Source organism: Nuphar pumila, chromosome 2 (genome assembly GCF_984573655.1).
Source record: "Nuphar pumila chromosome 2, dmNupPumi1.hap1.1, whole genome shotgun sequence".
NCBI lineage: Eukaryota > Viridiplantae > Streptophyta > Magnoliopsida > Nymphaeales > Nymphaeaceae > Nuphar > Nuphar pumila.
The window spans coordinates 102,796,033-102,812,809 of record NC_143250.1 but is presented as its reverse complement, the minus strand read 5'-3'; the positions used below and the strand labels follow the sequence as shown (position 1 = coordinate 102,812,809).

Below are 16,777 nucleotides of genomic sequence, written 5' to 3'. Positions count from 1 at the left end.
CAATAGCTCCTACCAAACAAGCGGAGCCCCGGTTGGTGACGAGCCCACGTTCTCACATCAAAGCTAACCCACAGATATTATATGCTCTCTCTCTCTCGTCACAATGCAATCTGACAGGTTGCCAAGGATGAGATCCTGAGAGGATGAGACTACATCTCTGTCTGTTTGAAGTTTGAACCCTTCTTTTGTTTTTCTTTCGAAAGTATTCAACCCTTCTTTTATGGTAGGCTTTTTGATCTGCAGCAATGGAGAAAACGCCATCAAAGAGCTCCGTCTTCATCCCTTTCGCCTTCCCTCCCACGTCTCTTCGAATTCGTAGTGACCCATCAAATTGTTTCCCTCTCTGAACGATTCCTTCAGCCTTCTTTTTCATGGCTTCTCCATCTTCCCCGTGGAGAACGACGACCAACAACGTCATTGGTGTCTCTTTCTTCATCAAACCTTCGAAAATCTGCGTTTTCTCGGACAATTCTTTCACCAGATCCAATAGTAGAGGTGCCCATTTTGTGAGGTTCTCGTTGGACGAGTCCCCACATGGCAGAAGCAAGGATTCACGTCCGAACCCATCTCTTGTTTCTGTGAAATCTTCTGAGAATCTCATCTCGAAGACGGTTTTGAAGCCTGGGCAGGTAAGCAGGTTTGCAGATAGTAGCTTCTTCATAGTCGGGGAGGAAGATAGCAATGAGAATGTAGCAAGAAATGCGGATGTATTTCCTAGATTTCTCTTGAATTGGTCTAATTCATCGATCGCGAAGCAGCCCGTCTGGAAGAGGATTTTCTTTGCTTCCAAGAAAGTGAGGAGCATCATATTGCTCAACATTCTCACCATAATCTATGGTATCCTTGCTTTTGAATAACTCCATGGTGCTTTTTGGTCACTTTGCTGAATTTGTGTATTTAATTCTAGTTTGTTATAGATTCGGCTTTTAGTTTCTGCAGTTGTTTCTAGATGTAGATTGAAACTGAAAAATTGTCAAAAAACTTCACGGGGAAGACAGAGTATGAGAAATAAATAGCCGGGATCGTTCAACAGAGCCCTCTCACCGCTTCTTCTTTTGAAGTTAGCCAAGAGGAATTCTACATTTGTCCATGGGCTGGTATCCAAATCGTTAACATTACATTTTGACTACAATTGATATTATGCTATATGAGAAGGCATGATTGCTCTTTCCCTAATTGCAATTACTTACCCCACATAAGCAAGTTCATTTATTAATTGAAATGTTGCATACCATATTGTGCCTTGCAGCTGATCCTTCAATCCTTGGAGCTAGGGCATGAAACGATTAGCAATCATTATAGTGATCATTTGTGGGACAGGTGCTCATTCATGGATAATGAACATCTTCAAGAGAAATGTATGTAGATGGCTTTGGTATGCATAAGTAGGTGATGATATATGCATCTGACACTTGAGTTTAAGTTCATTGGCATGATACGTGAAGTTAATAAAGTTAAGGTGCCCCTGCTATCTATATATTTTGTGAGATAAAATGAAAATATTACCAATTGAATTTCTTTTTTTCATGTGGTCATTTAGTTTTATGGAGTGTTACTGATGATTTGTGGGCAGTGCCCTATTTGGATAATGCACATCTTCAAGCAAAGTGTATGTAGATGTCTTTGGTATGGGCAGGTGGGCTATGATATATGCACCTGACAGTCCATTTTTCTGGTGTGTGATGCATTAAGTTACAAGTTGAGCTTCACTTGTCATCTGCATAATTTGTAAGTATAAGGTAAAATTATGAATTGACTTTTTCGAACATGTGGGCACTTAGTTTTGTGGAAGTGGGAAGGAAGATGGCCATGTCTATGCCCATGCCGTTGACTCTCTCTCTCTCTCTCTCTCTATATATATATATATATATATATATATATATATATATATATATCCTTCAAGATCTAGGCTTATTGTGGATGTTAACATGTTCACTGCATTAACACCTTGTGTAAATCATATCTGCGGGGTCTGATCTACGAAAAAAATGGTGCTTTCTACTCAATATCCTCACCTTTGATGATAGTTAGCATTTACATATGTCGTTAGGAAAAATTGGTGGGTGAGTACTTGTCAACTGTCCAAGGGTGATGTGGCATCCTTTAGATCTTATTATTTTGCAGACTTGCTGCCTATGGTTCGACACTTTGAAACATACGGAATTTTCATATACCTAACTGTGCATAAGTCATACATGTGAAATTTTGCTATTTCAGAGTTTGTGCTTGCGGTTTTTTGGCTTTTATTGCTTATTCATTCTTATATCTCAACCATGGAACCGATGGTTCTGTCATGATTGTTATATGTTATCCCAGTTTTATAATGAGTTGGTGTTTGCTTTAGGGGATCTATTTATGAGCTTTGTTAAACTGTGTATATCATCTTATTTTTGCCATGATATATTACTAATGCTGCTTCACTTGCTTCTCTCTTTGTTTTTAGCAAGCAATATTCCGGTGGTCAAAGAGGTAGAGGCTATCATGGATCCGGCTTTATTTACATTTGTACGATTTGCTGTAGCAGTTGTGCCATTTCTGCCCTTCATAATGCGGGACCACAGGGATGCTGAGACCCGGACTGCAGGATTGGAGTTGGGCTTCTGGATTAGTTTGGGTTATCTAACTCAAGCCCTTGGACTTCTTACATCTGATGCGGGACGTGCATCATTTATCTCTTCATTCACAGTAATTTCTTTACCTTCAGTTCCTTTATGACATAATTACATGATACCAAGAAAAAACTAAATAAGTTCTGCAACCTCCTTTGAGTACTAATCCATTCATTCTAGGACTAGTCTAGTACAAGATTGAGACCTGAAGTTTTTCATAACATGGCCAGGTGATTGTTGTGCCCTTGATCGATGGTATTTTAGGAGCAAGGATTCCTTTGCTTACATGGTTTGGTGCCATTGCTTCACTTGTTGGAATTGGGCTGATTGAATCTAGTGGTTCTCCACCTACTGTAAGCTCTAAATACTTTGAATGGTTTCTTCAGGTTCCATTGTTTTGTGATTTTAAATTGATCAAAACGAAAGCTTGTAACAGAGAATTGCTTCTTGATATTTGAATACATGTGCCTGGACTTACCTCCTTATGATCAATATGTTCTAGGTTGGGGATTTCTTGAACTTTTTGAGTGCTGTTACTTTCGGGATCCACATGCTTAGAACTGAACACTATTCAAGAACAACAAAAAAGGAAAAGTTTTTGGCTCTTCTTGGATATGAAGTAGGATGTCTCTCATGCTCTTTTTTATTCTTATGTCATCATATTCCTTCTGGTAATGCTTTCATATTTTTCTCCACCCCATTATTAATATTGAATAAAAATGATAATGACCTTCAGGTCTGCGTTGTAGCTTTATCATCAGCAATCTGGTATTTCGTGAAAAGTGGGTTGTTTGACACTCATCAGATGAACTCAATATCTTGGGCTGCAATGTGGGATGGTTTACTTGAGTTTCCATGGGTGCCAGCATTATACACTGGTATTTTCTCTACCGGCTTGTGCTTATGGGCTGAGGTATGTTCATATTATGCTAATAATTATCAACATTTCTGGGGAAGTGATTGTTGTTCAACTTGCTGTTGGTTGCGTTATAATATATTGTCAACTATGAATAAACATGCAGTTGAGCGCCATGAGAGATGTTTCAGCAACAGAGGCTGCTATTATATATGGTTTGGAACCTCTTTGGGGGGCTGCTTTTGCATGGTTCATGCTTCATGAGAGGTGGGGTGCCATGGGGTGGTTTGGTTCTGTGCTTGTATTGGGTAAGATACTTTTTAAGAGAATTATGGTGCCCGATTTTAAGATAATTAAAGAAAATATCCACATTGTTGCCATTATGTAGCTGGTCATCTTTCTGCTTTTTATGTTGAATCTTGGCCTTTATATTTTTACATTTACAAAAAATCTCACCCTTTTGGTTTGATCTTGTGTGCTGTTGCAAATATCTTTAACCAGACTTTTGTTCTCTCTCTTGTGTACTGTATCAAACTCTTTGAATGGAATCTTCTTTTACCCTCTTCTTGTTTTCGTATGAATGCTTTTGAAGGATTTTTCCATGTTGAGTAGGTGCTTGACCTTTCAGTAACCATATTGTTGTTTGATTTGTATTGTTCAAGCCTTAGGAGTCTTTTTCAGCATAAGAATTAATATGTAGGTATAGTGATGCTTGAGCTGCATAAAACATCCATTCCCTTTAATTGTGTAGATGCTGTGCAAGGATTGTGTCATGCAAAATAGATGCATTATGTATCTCTTATTAGCATTTAATTAGGGTTGAGTCACTAATATGTCTACAAGTACATGGGGGATGTGGGGTAGAGAGAAAGATCCCCATAAACACATAATCCACTTGTATCTAAGCATGAAAGGATTAAACCTCTAGTTTGCTTACACATTTGCACCATCCCCTCAAAACTCATGGTTTGAGCAGTAAGGTTTTTCAGGGGGGAATTGGAGCAAAATTAGTCATGATGATTCAGAGTAGTAGCTGAAGAGAGGATGGTAGTAAGTAGGAAATCTCCATGGAGTGGATTTTAGAATATGGAAAACATAGGAACCCTCAAACGATGTGATTAGGGGACCCATGTTTCTTTAGAATTCTTGAAATTCTCGTTACCACCTAGGGGGGTGTTTGTTAATATTCCCTTGAAAATGGTTCTGGTTCTCGTTTTTGGGAAAATCTAGGGAAGTTGACTTGCATATATTTGTCTTTCTCACTTCAGCCAAACAAGAAAAATTTTGGGCCTGGTGAGAATTCTCATATGTTGTTTCCAAACATGCACTTGTAATATTGCTTTATTCAAGTAAGAGAATGGCCTAAGGAACACCAGCGATGGAGTGTTCCTTCACAATATCCAGTGGTATGAATCCACTTCAACGACCATTTGTGGAGGGGATTCATACAAGAAAACTTCTTTTAGTCCTGGGAGCTAAATGTATCAACTAATCTTTAAGCCATGTACTCTATTGGAACTGACTCATAGGATAAACAACTTGAGAAATGACAGCGCACATAGTGTTTGTGAGCAATAGCATCAGCTGTGAGTTTGACTTGAATAGTAAGGATCCATGTTAAGAATAATCAACTTCAACACGTAGGAAATATTTAGAAAATGCCAAGGCCATTTTAAATTATTCATGAAGATGCTCGTCATAGTATTGAAAAAAACACAGATATCTTCAATACTTGTAATCATGTCATCAATATATAATACGAAAAAATAAATGCCAAGAGGGGTGACATTAACATCAATTTTGACGTATTGCATGGTAGCTTACAATTTCAATTGAGTTCTTGCTCATGAAAATATGCAAAAATATGGTCTCTATTAATTATGTATTTTACTGCATGCTACCATCATTAGTCATTGCTATGCAAGTTTATCAACTCTTGCCGCATTATTTTTGTTTTTTTTTCTTTGATAATTTTTAGCATTCTGGTTCGACTCTTCTTGAATAATTTAATGCTAAGTTAGAATTATGGAGACAGACATTGGAAGCAAGAGGTTTTAAGTTGAGTAAAAGTAAGACAAAATATATGGAATGTCGGTTTAGTAAGCAACGAAGTAGTGATGGGAGTGTAGTGAAGCTTGGTGAGCAAGAAATACCGGTGGATGATTGTTTCAAATATTTGGGATCTATCATTCAAAAGTATGGAGAAATTGATGGAGATGTAAATCATAGGATAAAGGTTGGGTGGATGAAATGAAAAAGTGCAAGTGGAGTGTTGTGCGATCGTAGAATGCCATTGCGGTTGAAGGGAAAGTTTTATAGGACGACTATTAGGCCACTTTACTATATGGTACGGAATGTTGGGCTGCCAAGAGACATCATATTAAAAAAATGAGTGTAGTTGAGATGCGTATGCTTAGATGGATGTGTGGAAATACAATAAAAGATAAGATTCAGAACGAGGAGATACGTAAGAAGGTAGGTGTTGCACCCATTGAAAATAAGATGAGAGAGAATCGTTTACGGTGGTTTGGGCATATTCGGCGAAGGCCTAATGATGCTCTAGTTAGAAGGATGGAGAAATGGGAAAATATATTAGTTAAAAGAGGTCGGGGTAGGCCTAGGAAGACATGGATGGAGATGATAGGAAAGGATATGAATGCTTTGAACCTCACCGAGGACATGGCATTGGATAGAAATGATTGGAGGAGAAGGATTCATGTGGAAGACCCAGAATGATTTTCTTTTTTGGTTCATATCGCCGACCCCAATTGTTTTGGGATGAAGGCGTAGTTGTAGTTGTTGTTGTTGTTGGTTCGACTCTTCTTAGTTTGTTTATCCATACTTTTATAACTATGGAAAACAGTTGCCCACTATGTGTCATTTAACAATAAGGAGTTGCTAGTTCCAAATTTTCTATGCGTCTTGGCTTTTCTCCTTGGTGCTTGGGATCCTTCTAGGTGCTCGCTTTTCTATGATATATTGGCAAGCAATTGTTTTAAAATTCTGGGAGCAAATATCCTCTTATCATAACTCATTTGCTTGATTTCTGATTGATTTCATGTTGGAAACTTGTTTGTTACAGGTGGAAGTTTGACAGTTCAGTTATTTGGATCATCCCCTGAAAAACCCAAGAAAAGTGAAGAGAGTAATAATCAGCTCAAGGAATCGAAAAATCTAGACAGGAATGCCGAGTTCTCTAGCACAAAGATCATAGTGAACTCAAGAAAAAATATTACCAAATTAAGGGAATAAATCCCATCTCATATCTTGAAGCTCTAATTATTGTATAGTTCTTTGCTAGCTCTTATAAATTAGGCAATTTTTCATGATGTGAAGGGGGCAAGAGAGATGAGGTTTTGTTTCTGCTCTCTCCAAAATTCTGATATTGTCTCCCGGGCATCTTTTTTTCTCAATACTGGTTATAATCAAAGGTGTATATACCATACATTTTCAATAGAAAATACCCTTGAAGTTACATGATACTTTTTAAAGTTCTCTAATGAACTTATGCAAGTATCTCTGTATGTGGTTTGTAAGATGGCTTTGCTAACTCGATGATTCAGAAGATTCTTAGTTTATAGTTCTTAGGTCGGATAAGCTAAGAATAGTTTGAAGAGCGAGCTTACAAGAAACGTGCTATCCTGTATAACACGCTCTACAGTAGAGACTAATTGATCCCATTGGTAAAGTAGAGTACTACGACTATTTCTGGACATGTCAACCGTTGTAAGGACGGGCATTTGAAATGCCGGACGAAATCCACCCGGGGACAAAGTGGTCTCACGGCCAGTTGTCCCACGTTTGATAGCACATGGATCTGGGAACAAAGCAGTCCCTTTTGACCTTTTTATCAAATTCTACAAAAACTAACCATCCAATTTTCCATAACCCATCTACTTCTGAAACCAAACTTTTTTCATGGTGTCGTTCATTTTGTGATGAAGAGCATCCAAGGTGGACGACCTGATTTTATCTCGTTTGACATCTCCAGATGAAAAACCTGCAAATCTCACTACAGGCAAAATCTCAGTGAGGAAAATCTGATAATAAATTAAAATTCTTTTGTTCTTTCCAGGAATTGTAAATAAAGCATGAGAATATATATAAAAATATTAAAAAAGGTTTCTCATGGGGCTAATGTTGGGTTAAAAACGTGATATTTTCAAAAAGAAAAAGCGAAGATGCTTTGAAAACAACACATTTTTTCAAGAGTGTATCTGAATTTAAAAATAACAGAATAAAATCGCGATATTTTTCAAAATTTTGCCCGTATTTTTGACATAGATGCAAGCCACATGATGCTGATTAGTATCAACTCCATCCAAAAACAGTGTTGTTCAAGTTCAAATTGCTCCACTCCCATGCCATCCATACAGGAAATGAGCATAAAAAATGAAGTTGGAATCCATCTGCGTGATGGATAAATCCTATCTATGGGGTTTTGTATGTCCATCTTGAGATGCACAATATTCAGGGTTGCCTCAGGCCTGCGAAAAGATGCCAACTGTGATGCATTTGTTGCCATGACTAAACTAATATGCTAGATCACTACATAATTCTAAGACCGAGCACATCCATATGTCAATGAGCCCAAACTTGTTGGTATGGTGAGTCCAGAGTAAAGACATGGGCAAGGCATGGTGATACTCGGGTTGGTAAGATCCATTACTAAGCAAATGTGTTTGATCAGAAAGTTACGAAGTCATGGTGATACTCGTGGTCGGTGAGACCCATTATTAGCCTTTGGAAGCAAATGTGTTTGATCAGAAAGCTAAAGGTGTGCCTGGATTCTTGATTAAGCGTGTCCCTTAATTGCATAAAGTATCCTTATGGTTGAGGAATATAATGCTGAAAACTTAGGAAGCACATTTTAGAAGAAAGTCTGCAGTTTTCTTCTTGGGGGACAAAACCCCATTAAATTGAAGAATCCACCATGTCCAGTATCATATAGCCATTCTAGTGCTCAGAGCCGGACCTGTCAAGAGGCCAATGAGACTTGGGCCTCAGGGCCCCTGGGCCAAAAAAAATTTTAGGGGCCCATTTTTAATAGGGATTCCATTTTCAATAAGGGCTCCAAAAAAATTGGAGGCGTTGCCCTCGAACTCCTACTATTAATAGGGGGCTCAAAAAATTCCGAGGTGCTGCCCCCGGACTCCTACTATTAATATGGGGCCTATTTTTAGGGAGCCCATTTTTAATAAGGGCTCAAAAAATTTCGAGGCCCTGCCCCAGAACTCCTACTATTAATAGGGGGCCCATTTTTTCCCTCCGCCTCAGGCCCCATAAAACACAGGTACAGCCCTGCTAGTGCTTGTGTCATAAGAACAGCAAAGCTCAATCTGCAGCCAATTCATCAACGGTTACCTGAAAGATAAGCAAGAATTCCAGTTATTCTCTGATCTCCTCCTTTCCTCTGTCAAGAGATAACGTCAGTTGGGTCTGGATATTGGATCCAGATCTGGTCCAGATACAGTACCCAGATCCACCCTGAATAGGAGACCAGGTATCCTAGTTTGTGTGGTTTCCTTATAATTGTTGTTTCTTTTATTATTTAGTTCCCTCTTGTATAAGGAAATATAACTTTGTATTTCAGTTTCCTTATTGCATAAGAAAACAAGCATTGTTGCAAAGAAATAACTGTATCTCATACTCTATAAATAAGAGCATCAAATCTCATGGTTCCTGATTGGCAACCGGTTCAGCAGCAGCCCCTATTCTTCATTCATCTTCCTGATGCTTCTTGAGAGTGTTCTGGATATTGAGAGGTGCCATATTTATTATCCTCATTGTTAACAACCCTTATTTTTTATGTGACAAGACTTTTGGGCTCTACTGTATGTCTTCTTTTTACATTGTTCTTGTACAGTATTCACTCTTGACTGCTCGTTTAATATCAGCCGAAGAAATGAAGGAAAGTTTAGTGTACAGAATCAGAAGTTCGTAACAATTTTGTCTTACTAATAGAAGGATACAAGTGTGAGAATGCACTCATCTGTTCTTCCCCTGAACAAGCATCAACCAGACTCCAGCCTGCCAGTTTTCTCAATCCCCTATTTTTGATCATTTCCCTGAGCTTTGATGCGTATGACCAATTTCCAGCAGCTGCATACATGTTGGAAAGTGATACATAATATCCAATGTTTCCCGGATCCAAGTCAAACAGGTACTGAGCTACCTGCTTTCCTACATCTAAATTACTGTGATCCTTGCATGCACTCAAGAGTGCGCCCCACACACCGGCTGCAGCTTCTATTTTCATCTCTTTAATAAATTCACATGCCTGATCAATTCGTCCTGCTTTTCCAAACAGATCGACCATGCATACATAATGCTCAGTGCTGGGAGTTATATTGAATTCATTTGACATTCTACTAAAATGCCTTAATCCTTCATCCACCAGCCCCGAGTGACTGCATGCTGAAAGCAGGCTGATGAAGGTGCTCTTGGTTGGTTTTATGCCCATCATGCACATCTCTGAGAACAATTCTAGAGCTTTTTTACCTAAGCCATGAAATCCATAAGCAGCAATCATGGAATTCCAAGATACGACTGATTTCTCCATTGAATTATGGAATGTTCTTACTGAAATATCGAGTCTACCACATTTGCTGTACATATCCACAAGTGCTGCATTTATATAGATGTTTTGAAGCAACCCCAGCCGGAAGATGTACCCGTTTATGCTCTTACCAACTGCCAAAGATCCTGACTGCGTGCAAACAGATATCATATTAACAAGGGTAATCTCATTAGGCTCAAATTCCATTTGATGAAAGAGATTGATGGCTCTCCTGGTACATCCATTCTGCACAAGACCAGAGATCATTGAATTCCATGAACATATATTTCTATAATCAATTCCAGCAAATATTGATTCTGCAGCTTCAACAACCTTGCACCTACAATACGTTAATATCAATGTGTTGCTTACACGAAGATCAGAGTCTAATGCTGTTTTAAGTGCAAAGCCATGAATGGCCATGCCATGACCAAGGAATTCCAGATGGCCACAGCCTGATAGCAAACTAACAAGAGTGATCGAGTTGGGATACATTCCTGCACTCCTCATCTGGTTAAAAATATCCAAAGCGTCTCTATAAAAGCTTAACTGGGTGCATCCCACAATGATTGTGTTCCATGTAACTAAGTCTGGAGTTGGAACGTCCTGAAACAATAAGCGAGCAGCAGACAAGTCTCCACAGTTTATGTACATGAACATGAGAGCATTTAGAGCAGAACCATAGGCTGAAAATCCCAATTTAAGCATCCAACAGTGAAGAGATGTTCCTGGTTGTAGTGCTTCCTCACAGTCACAAGAAGGCAGCAACGCTAACAGAGTAGTCAGGCTGCAGGTTACATCAGAAGCAAACAACTTACGGAACAAGGACCATGCCTCTCTTGCATACCCATTCTGTGAGTATCCAGCAATCATGGTGTTCCATGATATTAAATCTCTTTCAGGCATCATTTCAAACAGCAGTTTTCCAGATTTCACATCTTCACATTTTGAATACATGTCCATCAAACTATTTGTTACAGAAGAGTCCACATCGAATTTCCTGCGAATAACAAGACCATGAATCACTCTTCCCTGCTGTAGAAGATAAAGTTCAGCACAAAGTGGAAGTATAGCCAGTATAGTAATTGAATCAGGACTGATACCAGCCAACTGCATATCACGCATATAACTGAAAGCTTCTGAAGCTCGGCCATTCTCTACAAGTCCATCAATCATTGAATTCCATGATACAATATCCCTATAAGACAATCCTTTAAATATATTCACTGCCGCATTGATCTTCTCACATTTCCAGTACATCGTGATAAGAGCATTGCCTACAGAAACATTTAGATCCCCAGATCTCTTGATTTCCCAACCATGAACTGACTTTCCAAATCTGGGTTCTCTCAGATCAGCACATGCTGACACGATACAGGAAAGAGTTATATCATCAACTCTACCTTCTGAGAGCAGAATCTCCCTGAAATAGGCAGCTGCTTTTGCATAATTTCCATTGGACAGACATCCATGAATGATCGGGTTCCACGATGTAACATCTACAAATTGCATCGTCTGAAACAAGGTTTCAGCAGATCTCAAGTCCGAGCACTTCACATACATATCTACAATAGAATTATATAACAACACATCATGTTCCAACCCACGCTTGAGACTGAAAGCATGAACAGATTGACCTTGCCTTAAACTACCCAAATGAGATAAAGCAGACATGATAGTTAGAAGACATGTTGAATCGACACTTGCATTCTCCAACCTCATTTGCAAGAACAGCTCAACTGCTTCTCGGTAACATCCATTTTGGCAGCACCCACCAATCATGGCATTCCATGATATCAGATCTTTGAAAACCATCTCCTCGAACAAAATCCAGGCAGAACCCAGATCACCACTCTTGCTATACATGCCAATGAATGAAGTGGCCAACACAGCATCCACAATCAACCCACTCTTGATTGCCAAACAGTGAACAGACATCCCCTGATACAATCGACAAGGATACCCAAAAGCAGGAAGTATGGCGAGAATGGTAGCAAGGTCGGGTTTCACATCTGAATATCTCATGAGATTGAGGAAGGAAGAAACTTCATCACTGCTCCCTGCAAGGCACGTGAAGAAGGCATTCCAAGAGACGGTATCCCTCTGAGGCATTTCATCAAACAGTTTCCGTGCAGAACCAAAGCCGGAGCATTTAGAGTACATGTCAACAAGTGAGGTCTGGATGAAGAGGTTACAATGGATTCCAAGCTTGATGGATAAGGAGTGCAAGGCCTTCCCTTCTTGCAAGGCAGAGAGGGATGCGTAGGCCTTGGCCATTAGAGGGATGGTGTAGCTGTCTGGTGAATGGCCTAACCTTCTCATGTGGTGGAAGACATGGAATGCTTGCAGGAAGCACCCATTCTTGACGTGGGTTCTGATGATGGAGTTGAAAGAAATGATGGGTGGAGGTGAAACCATGTCAACTGTTTGCTATGTGAGAAGTGAGAACCATCAATCCATCTCAGGAATACAGAGTTCTGTGACAACATTGTAAATGGCATGGCATTTAGGACCAGGGTAGCTGGTTGAAGAAATTTTGCATGCAAACTTGTCCATTTCATGCAGACCAAGGTGTGGAAAGCTTTGCCTATCAAACAACAACATCAACAACAATAATAATAATAATAATAACAATAATGGGGAAAAGAAAGAATTTTTTAAAATGTCGTACCATGTTTGAGGGGTTCCAACTTCCAAGGTATTCCTTTTCCCATGTTTTCAAAGATACGATGATTCAGTGGACTTTGTTTGGAAAACAAAGTGACTAAAATGCCCTGGTTTTTAGCTTGTTCACGAGAAGACTGTAAGATGAAATACGATGAGTTGTTTTATTAGGAATTAGGGATGGGCATAGGGCCGGCCGCTAATGGACCCACCTGGTTGAGACCCAGCTGATCATGACTTGGCCCACTTTGTTATAGGGTTGGGGTACGTGTTTAAAATGCAAACTCAAGTTTTGGATCCGGCGCGAACCCAAACCAACCTTGTAGTGGCCAGAACCCATATATATAAGCCGACCCAGCCCAGGTCAAGTCATTGTCTAGTTGGCAACCCAGGCCCAGCCCATTTGCCTGCCTTAATTAGTTCTCAGTCATTTCAATCAGCTCAAGGCTCTATTGCTTGATCACTTGAGGAGAGGGGGAAGAAAACCGAATCACTTAATGTGCTCACCAACCTGCAAAGTAATAATCCGAATTACAGGACCACCCAACATTACGTGCCCAACCATAATAAAGCAACAGCAGCCCCATGCTTCCAGCGGGAAGAAAGAGATAAGGCATTCAAAACTCTTATAAGTAGCTAAGGGACTGCAAACTAAAATGTATACACTCGATATAGGCCCTGAACCATATGAAGACAGACTTGAATGAGAAAATAAATTTTTTTTTTTTAATGAATTGAGAGAGGGAATCTCATGGGCTATGAGGAAGCTCATCCACTAGAACAAGTTAAATGAACGATGACAGTGCATCCACAGATTCCGCACTGTCTTGCCACAAGAGTTAAAGTTATTAGCTTGTGATAATTGGAGGGAAGATCAGGTGCACCTAAGCACTTACCATCTTTGGGGAGCCAGGATCAGGTGCCATCACATGGCACACATTGAGTGTGCCTATGTACATGGATGCCCTCCATCTGTTTTTGGGCCCCACAACTGACAGACTATCAGCCAAAGATGGAGGGCACCAGGTGCAGTGGCACACTCAAAGTGTGCCATGTGATGTCACCTGATCCTGGCTCATCTTTGGGATACAGCCTGTTTGTTGTGGAGTTCAACATCAGATGGTACGTGATCAAGTGCAGCAGCATACTTAAAGTGTGCAATCACATTGCACCTGATCGCAATTCTGATGATTGTAGGGGAGGAACACATATATTATGCAAATTTGAAAAAAAGTGAATGGAGCTGAACAAAAGGCATGTGCTTGTAGGAATGATTGAGATAGCTAGGAACATTTCTTGGTTTGAGGCATACATGAAGGAAGAGAACTAGGAACAATTCTCTTGAGAGAGAGAGAGAGAGAGAGAGAGAGAGAGAGAGAGAGAGAGAGAGAGAGAGAGACGAATCAAAGATATCAACATTACGACAGGTTCAACAACCGTTGAAACCGACAAACAAGACAAAGAACACATAAGCCAAAAATAGACATGAAATACAGATAAAATCCGAGGCAATCAGTCCGGATCTGGGGGAGGCCTTAGCGGCAAGTGGCGTTGAAGATCCGTAAGGCATATGCGTAACGATGCGTATACATCCGCCATAATATAATTTACTAACTTGTTGAAATTAACCGAGGTCTGCCTGAAAATAGCATTGTTGCGCGACATCCAAACGACCCACCAGGAAGAGAGCAACCAAGTTCTCCAAATGATCCGCCAACTTTTACATCTACGAACTGGCTGGGGTCCCCACAAGAGGTCTACAACGAAAGACTCCTGGCGCACGGACACGACCGGTTTATTCCAGGTAACCTTAAAGATATCTTGAAAGACCTGACATTCCCAGAATAGGTGCAATGCAGATTCCTCGGCCCTCTCGCAGAGAACACATTTACTCACAATACAGAAACCTATAGACTTGAGGAAGCTATTCATCTGCACCCGATCATGCAAAATAAGCCAAGCAAGGAAGCGCTCTCTCGGAGGAGGACCTTTGCCCCAGATAATTCTCATATGGAACCGATTCACACCTGCCGGAAGGAGAGAAAGGTATGTGTCTTTAGTGCGGACGGAGCCATTCGGGGTGATCGCTCTACAAAGGAACTGGCTCTGAGCGACGTCGTCGCCCTCACCACCCCACACAGCAGACCAAGCTTGAATCCACGATCTCCGCAGATGCAAAATGGGCGACCTAATTGCGTGCTGACCCCCAAACAAAGACTCCATTGATCCATATTTAGCCTGAAGGAAATTCGCACAAGGGGACCCCGATTGATGTGCAAGCCAACTTTGCTTAACAACCAGAACAATACTTCTTAACCTAGAGTCCGAAATCCCCAAGCCCCCTCTATTCTGCGGTAGCCTTATCGTTTTCCAACCCACAAGGTGACGCTTTTTATTGTTACCTTGCCCATACCACAGAAACCTGGTCAATACTCTAGAGAGCTTCTTATTAATCCCCACATGCATAAGGAACATAGACATAATAAATTCTGGCATCGCATTTAAAACATGTTTGATGAGAGTAAGTCTGCCGGCAATCAAAAGGTAGGAGGCTTGCCAAGTCGAAATTTTAGTCTGAACCTTTTGGAGAGTGGCGTTCCAAGCAACTGATGGAATCCGTGAGAGCTGAAGCGGCAGACCAAGGTAAGAGAAAAACTTATCCGAAGTGGCACACTGAATAATCTTCTGCCCAATGGCCTGCATATGCGGAGGAACATTGATCATGGACATGCAACACTTATCATTGTTTAGCGAGAGGCTCGACATCGATAGGAAGAAGAGGATGATGAGCCTGACTCTTAACATTTGTTCGATGGATCCAACGCCGAAAACAATCATATCATCGGCATAAGTAAGAATATTGCTCTGGAACTCCTGAACTCCTAGTGGCTTAATAAACCCACACCCCACGACCCTTTTGAGCAAGACTACAATGCCTTCAGAAACGACGTTAAAAAGCAGAGAGGACAAGGGGCATCCTTGCCGAATACCACGCCCAACCTTGAACTGCTTACCACAGGCCCCGTTAATCTGAATTTGGGATTGTGCATTAGTGACCAACTCACGCACCCAGCTAGAGAAGCGCCGACCAAATCCAAAGTTCTCCAACATGTGAAAGAGGAAAGGCCAGTGCACCGAGTCATACGCTTTGTGGAAGTCAAGTTTAATAGTAAAGAACGACTTCCCACTGGACTTCATAGAGTGAACCACCTATGTGGCCAAAATAAATGAATGTTGCAGTCGTCTACGGGGAATGAAGGCAAATTGAGCATTTGAAAAGATCTGATTAGCGACAGATCGCATCCTGGTAGCCAATACCTTGGCGATGATCCGATAGATTCCCCCTAAGACCGCGATAGGACGGTACTGCGCTATGTTTACCGACGTAGCGTCTTTCGGAATAAGAGATACAATGGCCAGTTTATAGATAGATGGTAACCGACTGTTGCGGTGGAACTCAGCGAACATACTCAGAATATCACCCTTAACACACGTCTAAAAGGTGCGATAGAAGTCCACATGATAACCATCAAAACCAGAGGCTTTCCACCCGAACAAAGCTGTAACTGCCGCAAATATTTCTTCTTTCGAAAAGGGCACTTGAAAAGACTTGGATAACGCATGGTCGATGCAACGAATAAAGTCCGTACCCATCGACCCACTGGCCGAGGGGTTTCTGGCATAAAGCTTGATGAAGAAATCAAAGAGAGAGAGAGAGAGAGAGAGAGAGAGAGAGAGAGAGAGAGAGAGAGAGAGAGAAATCCTAGTTAAGGTATATTTCTCACAGAGTTCAGTCTCCAACCTCCAATAAATGTCATTTACCTATTTAATTAATCCCAAGTATTACATCACGTCAGTAGAAGAGCAGAAGAAAACCAGTTAGGGTGCTTATCCTTCCAAAAAGGATTTGAACATCAGACCTATCGAGCCAAGCTTGGGCGGGCTTCTTTACAAGAAATTTTTCAAAGCTAGAAGAAGATTTGAACTTTAAACCAATTTCTTGCAATTCTGACTCTCGGTTGCTACCAAAATCAAAGAAAAAAAAGTGAAAACAAAAGGAAGAATCCATTAAGAAACCCGCCATCGTCA

At 40.6% G+C, this 16,777-nt stretch overlaps 1 protein-coding gene across 1 annotated transcript; it reads left to right on the top strand.

The window, feature by feature from the left end:
* The first annotated feature begins 245 nt into the window (after positions 1–245).
* LOC149846469 (uncharacterized) lies at positions 246–6,936 on the top strand. The gene is made up of 7 exons (XM_089998010.1): positions 246–837; positions 2,444–2,685; positions 2,840–2,962; positions 3,112–3,228; positions 3,346–3,522; positions 3,632–3,773; positions 6,548–6,936. The coding sequence occupies exons 1-7, from the start codon at positions 372–374 to the stop codon at positions 6,715–6,717; spliced, it is 1,437 nt and encodes a 478-aa protein (XP_089854136.1). The 5' UTR covers positions 246–371; the 3' UTR covers positions 6,718–6,936.
* The last annotated feature ends 9,841 nt before the right edge of the window (positions 6,937–16,777 follow it).

Bases quoted from the DNA above. Each gene is read 5' to 3' on its own strand.
- LOC149846469 (XM_089998010.1), top strand. From the start codon at position 372: ATGGCTTCTCCATCTTCCCCGTGGAGAACGACGACCAACAACGTCATT. The intron at 838-2,443 runs GTATCCTTGCTT...CTTTGTTTTTAG, and splicing joins CATTCTCACCATAATCTATG to CAAGCAATATTCCGGTGGTC. The intron at 2,963-3,111 runs GTAAGCTCTAAA...AATATGTTCTAG, and splicing joins CTAGTGGTTCTCCACCTACT to GTTGGGGATTTCTTGAACTT.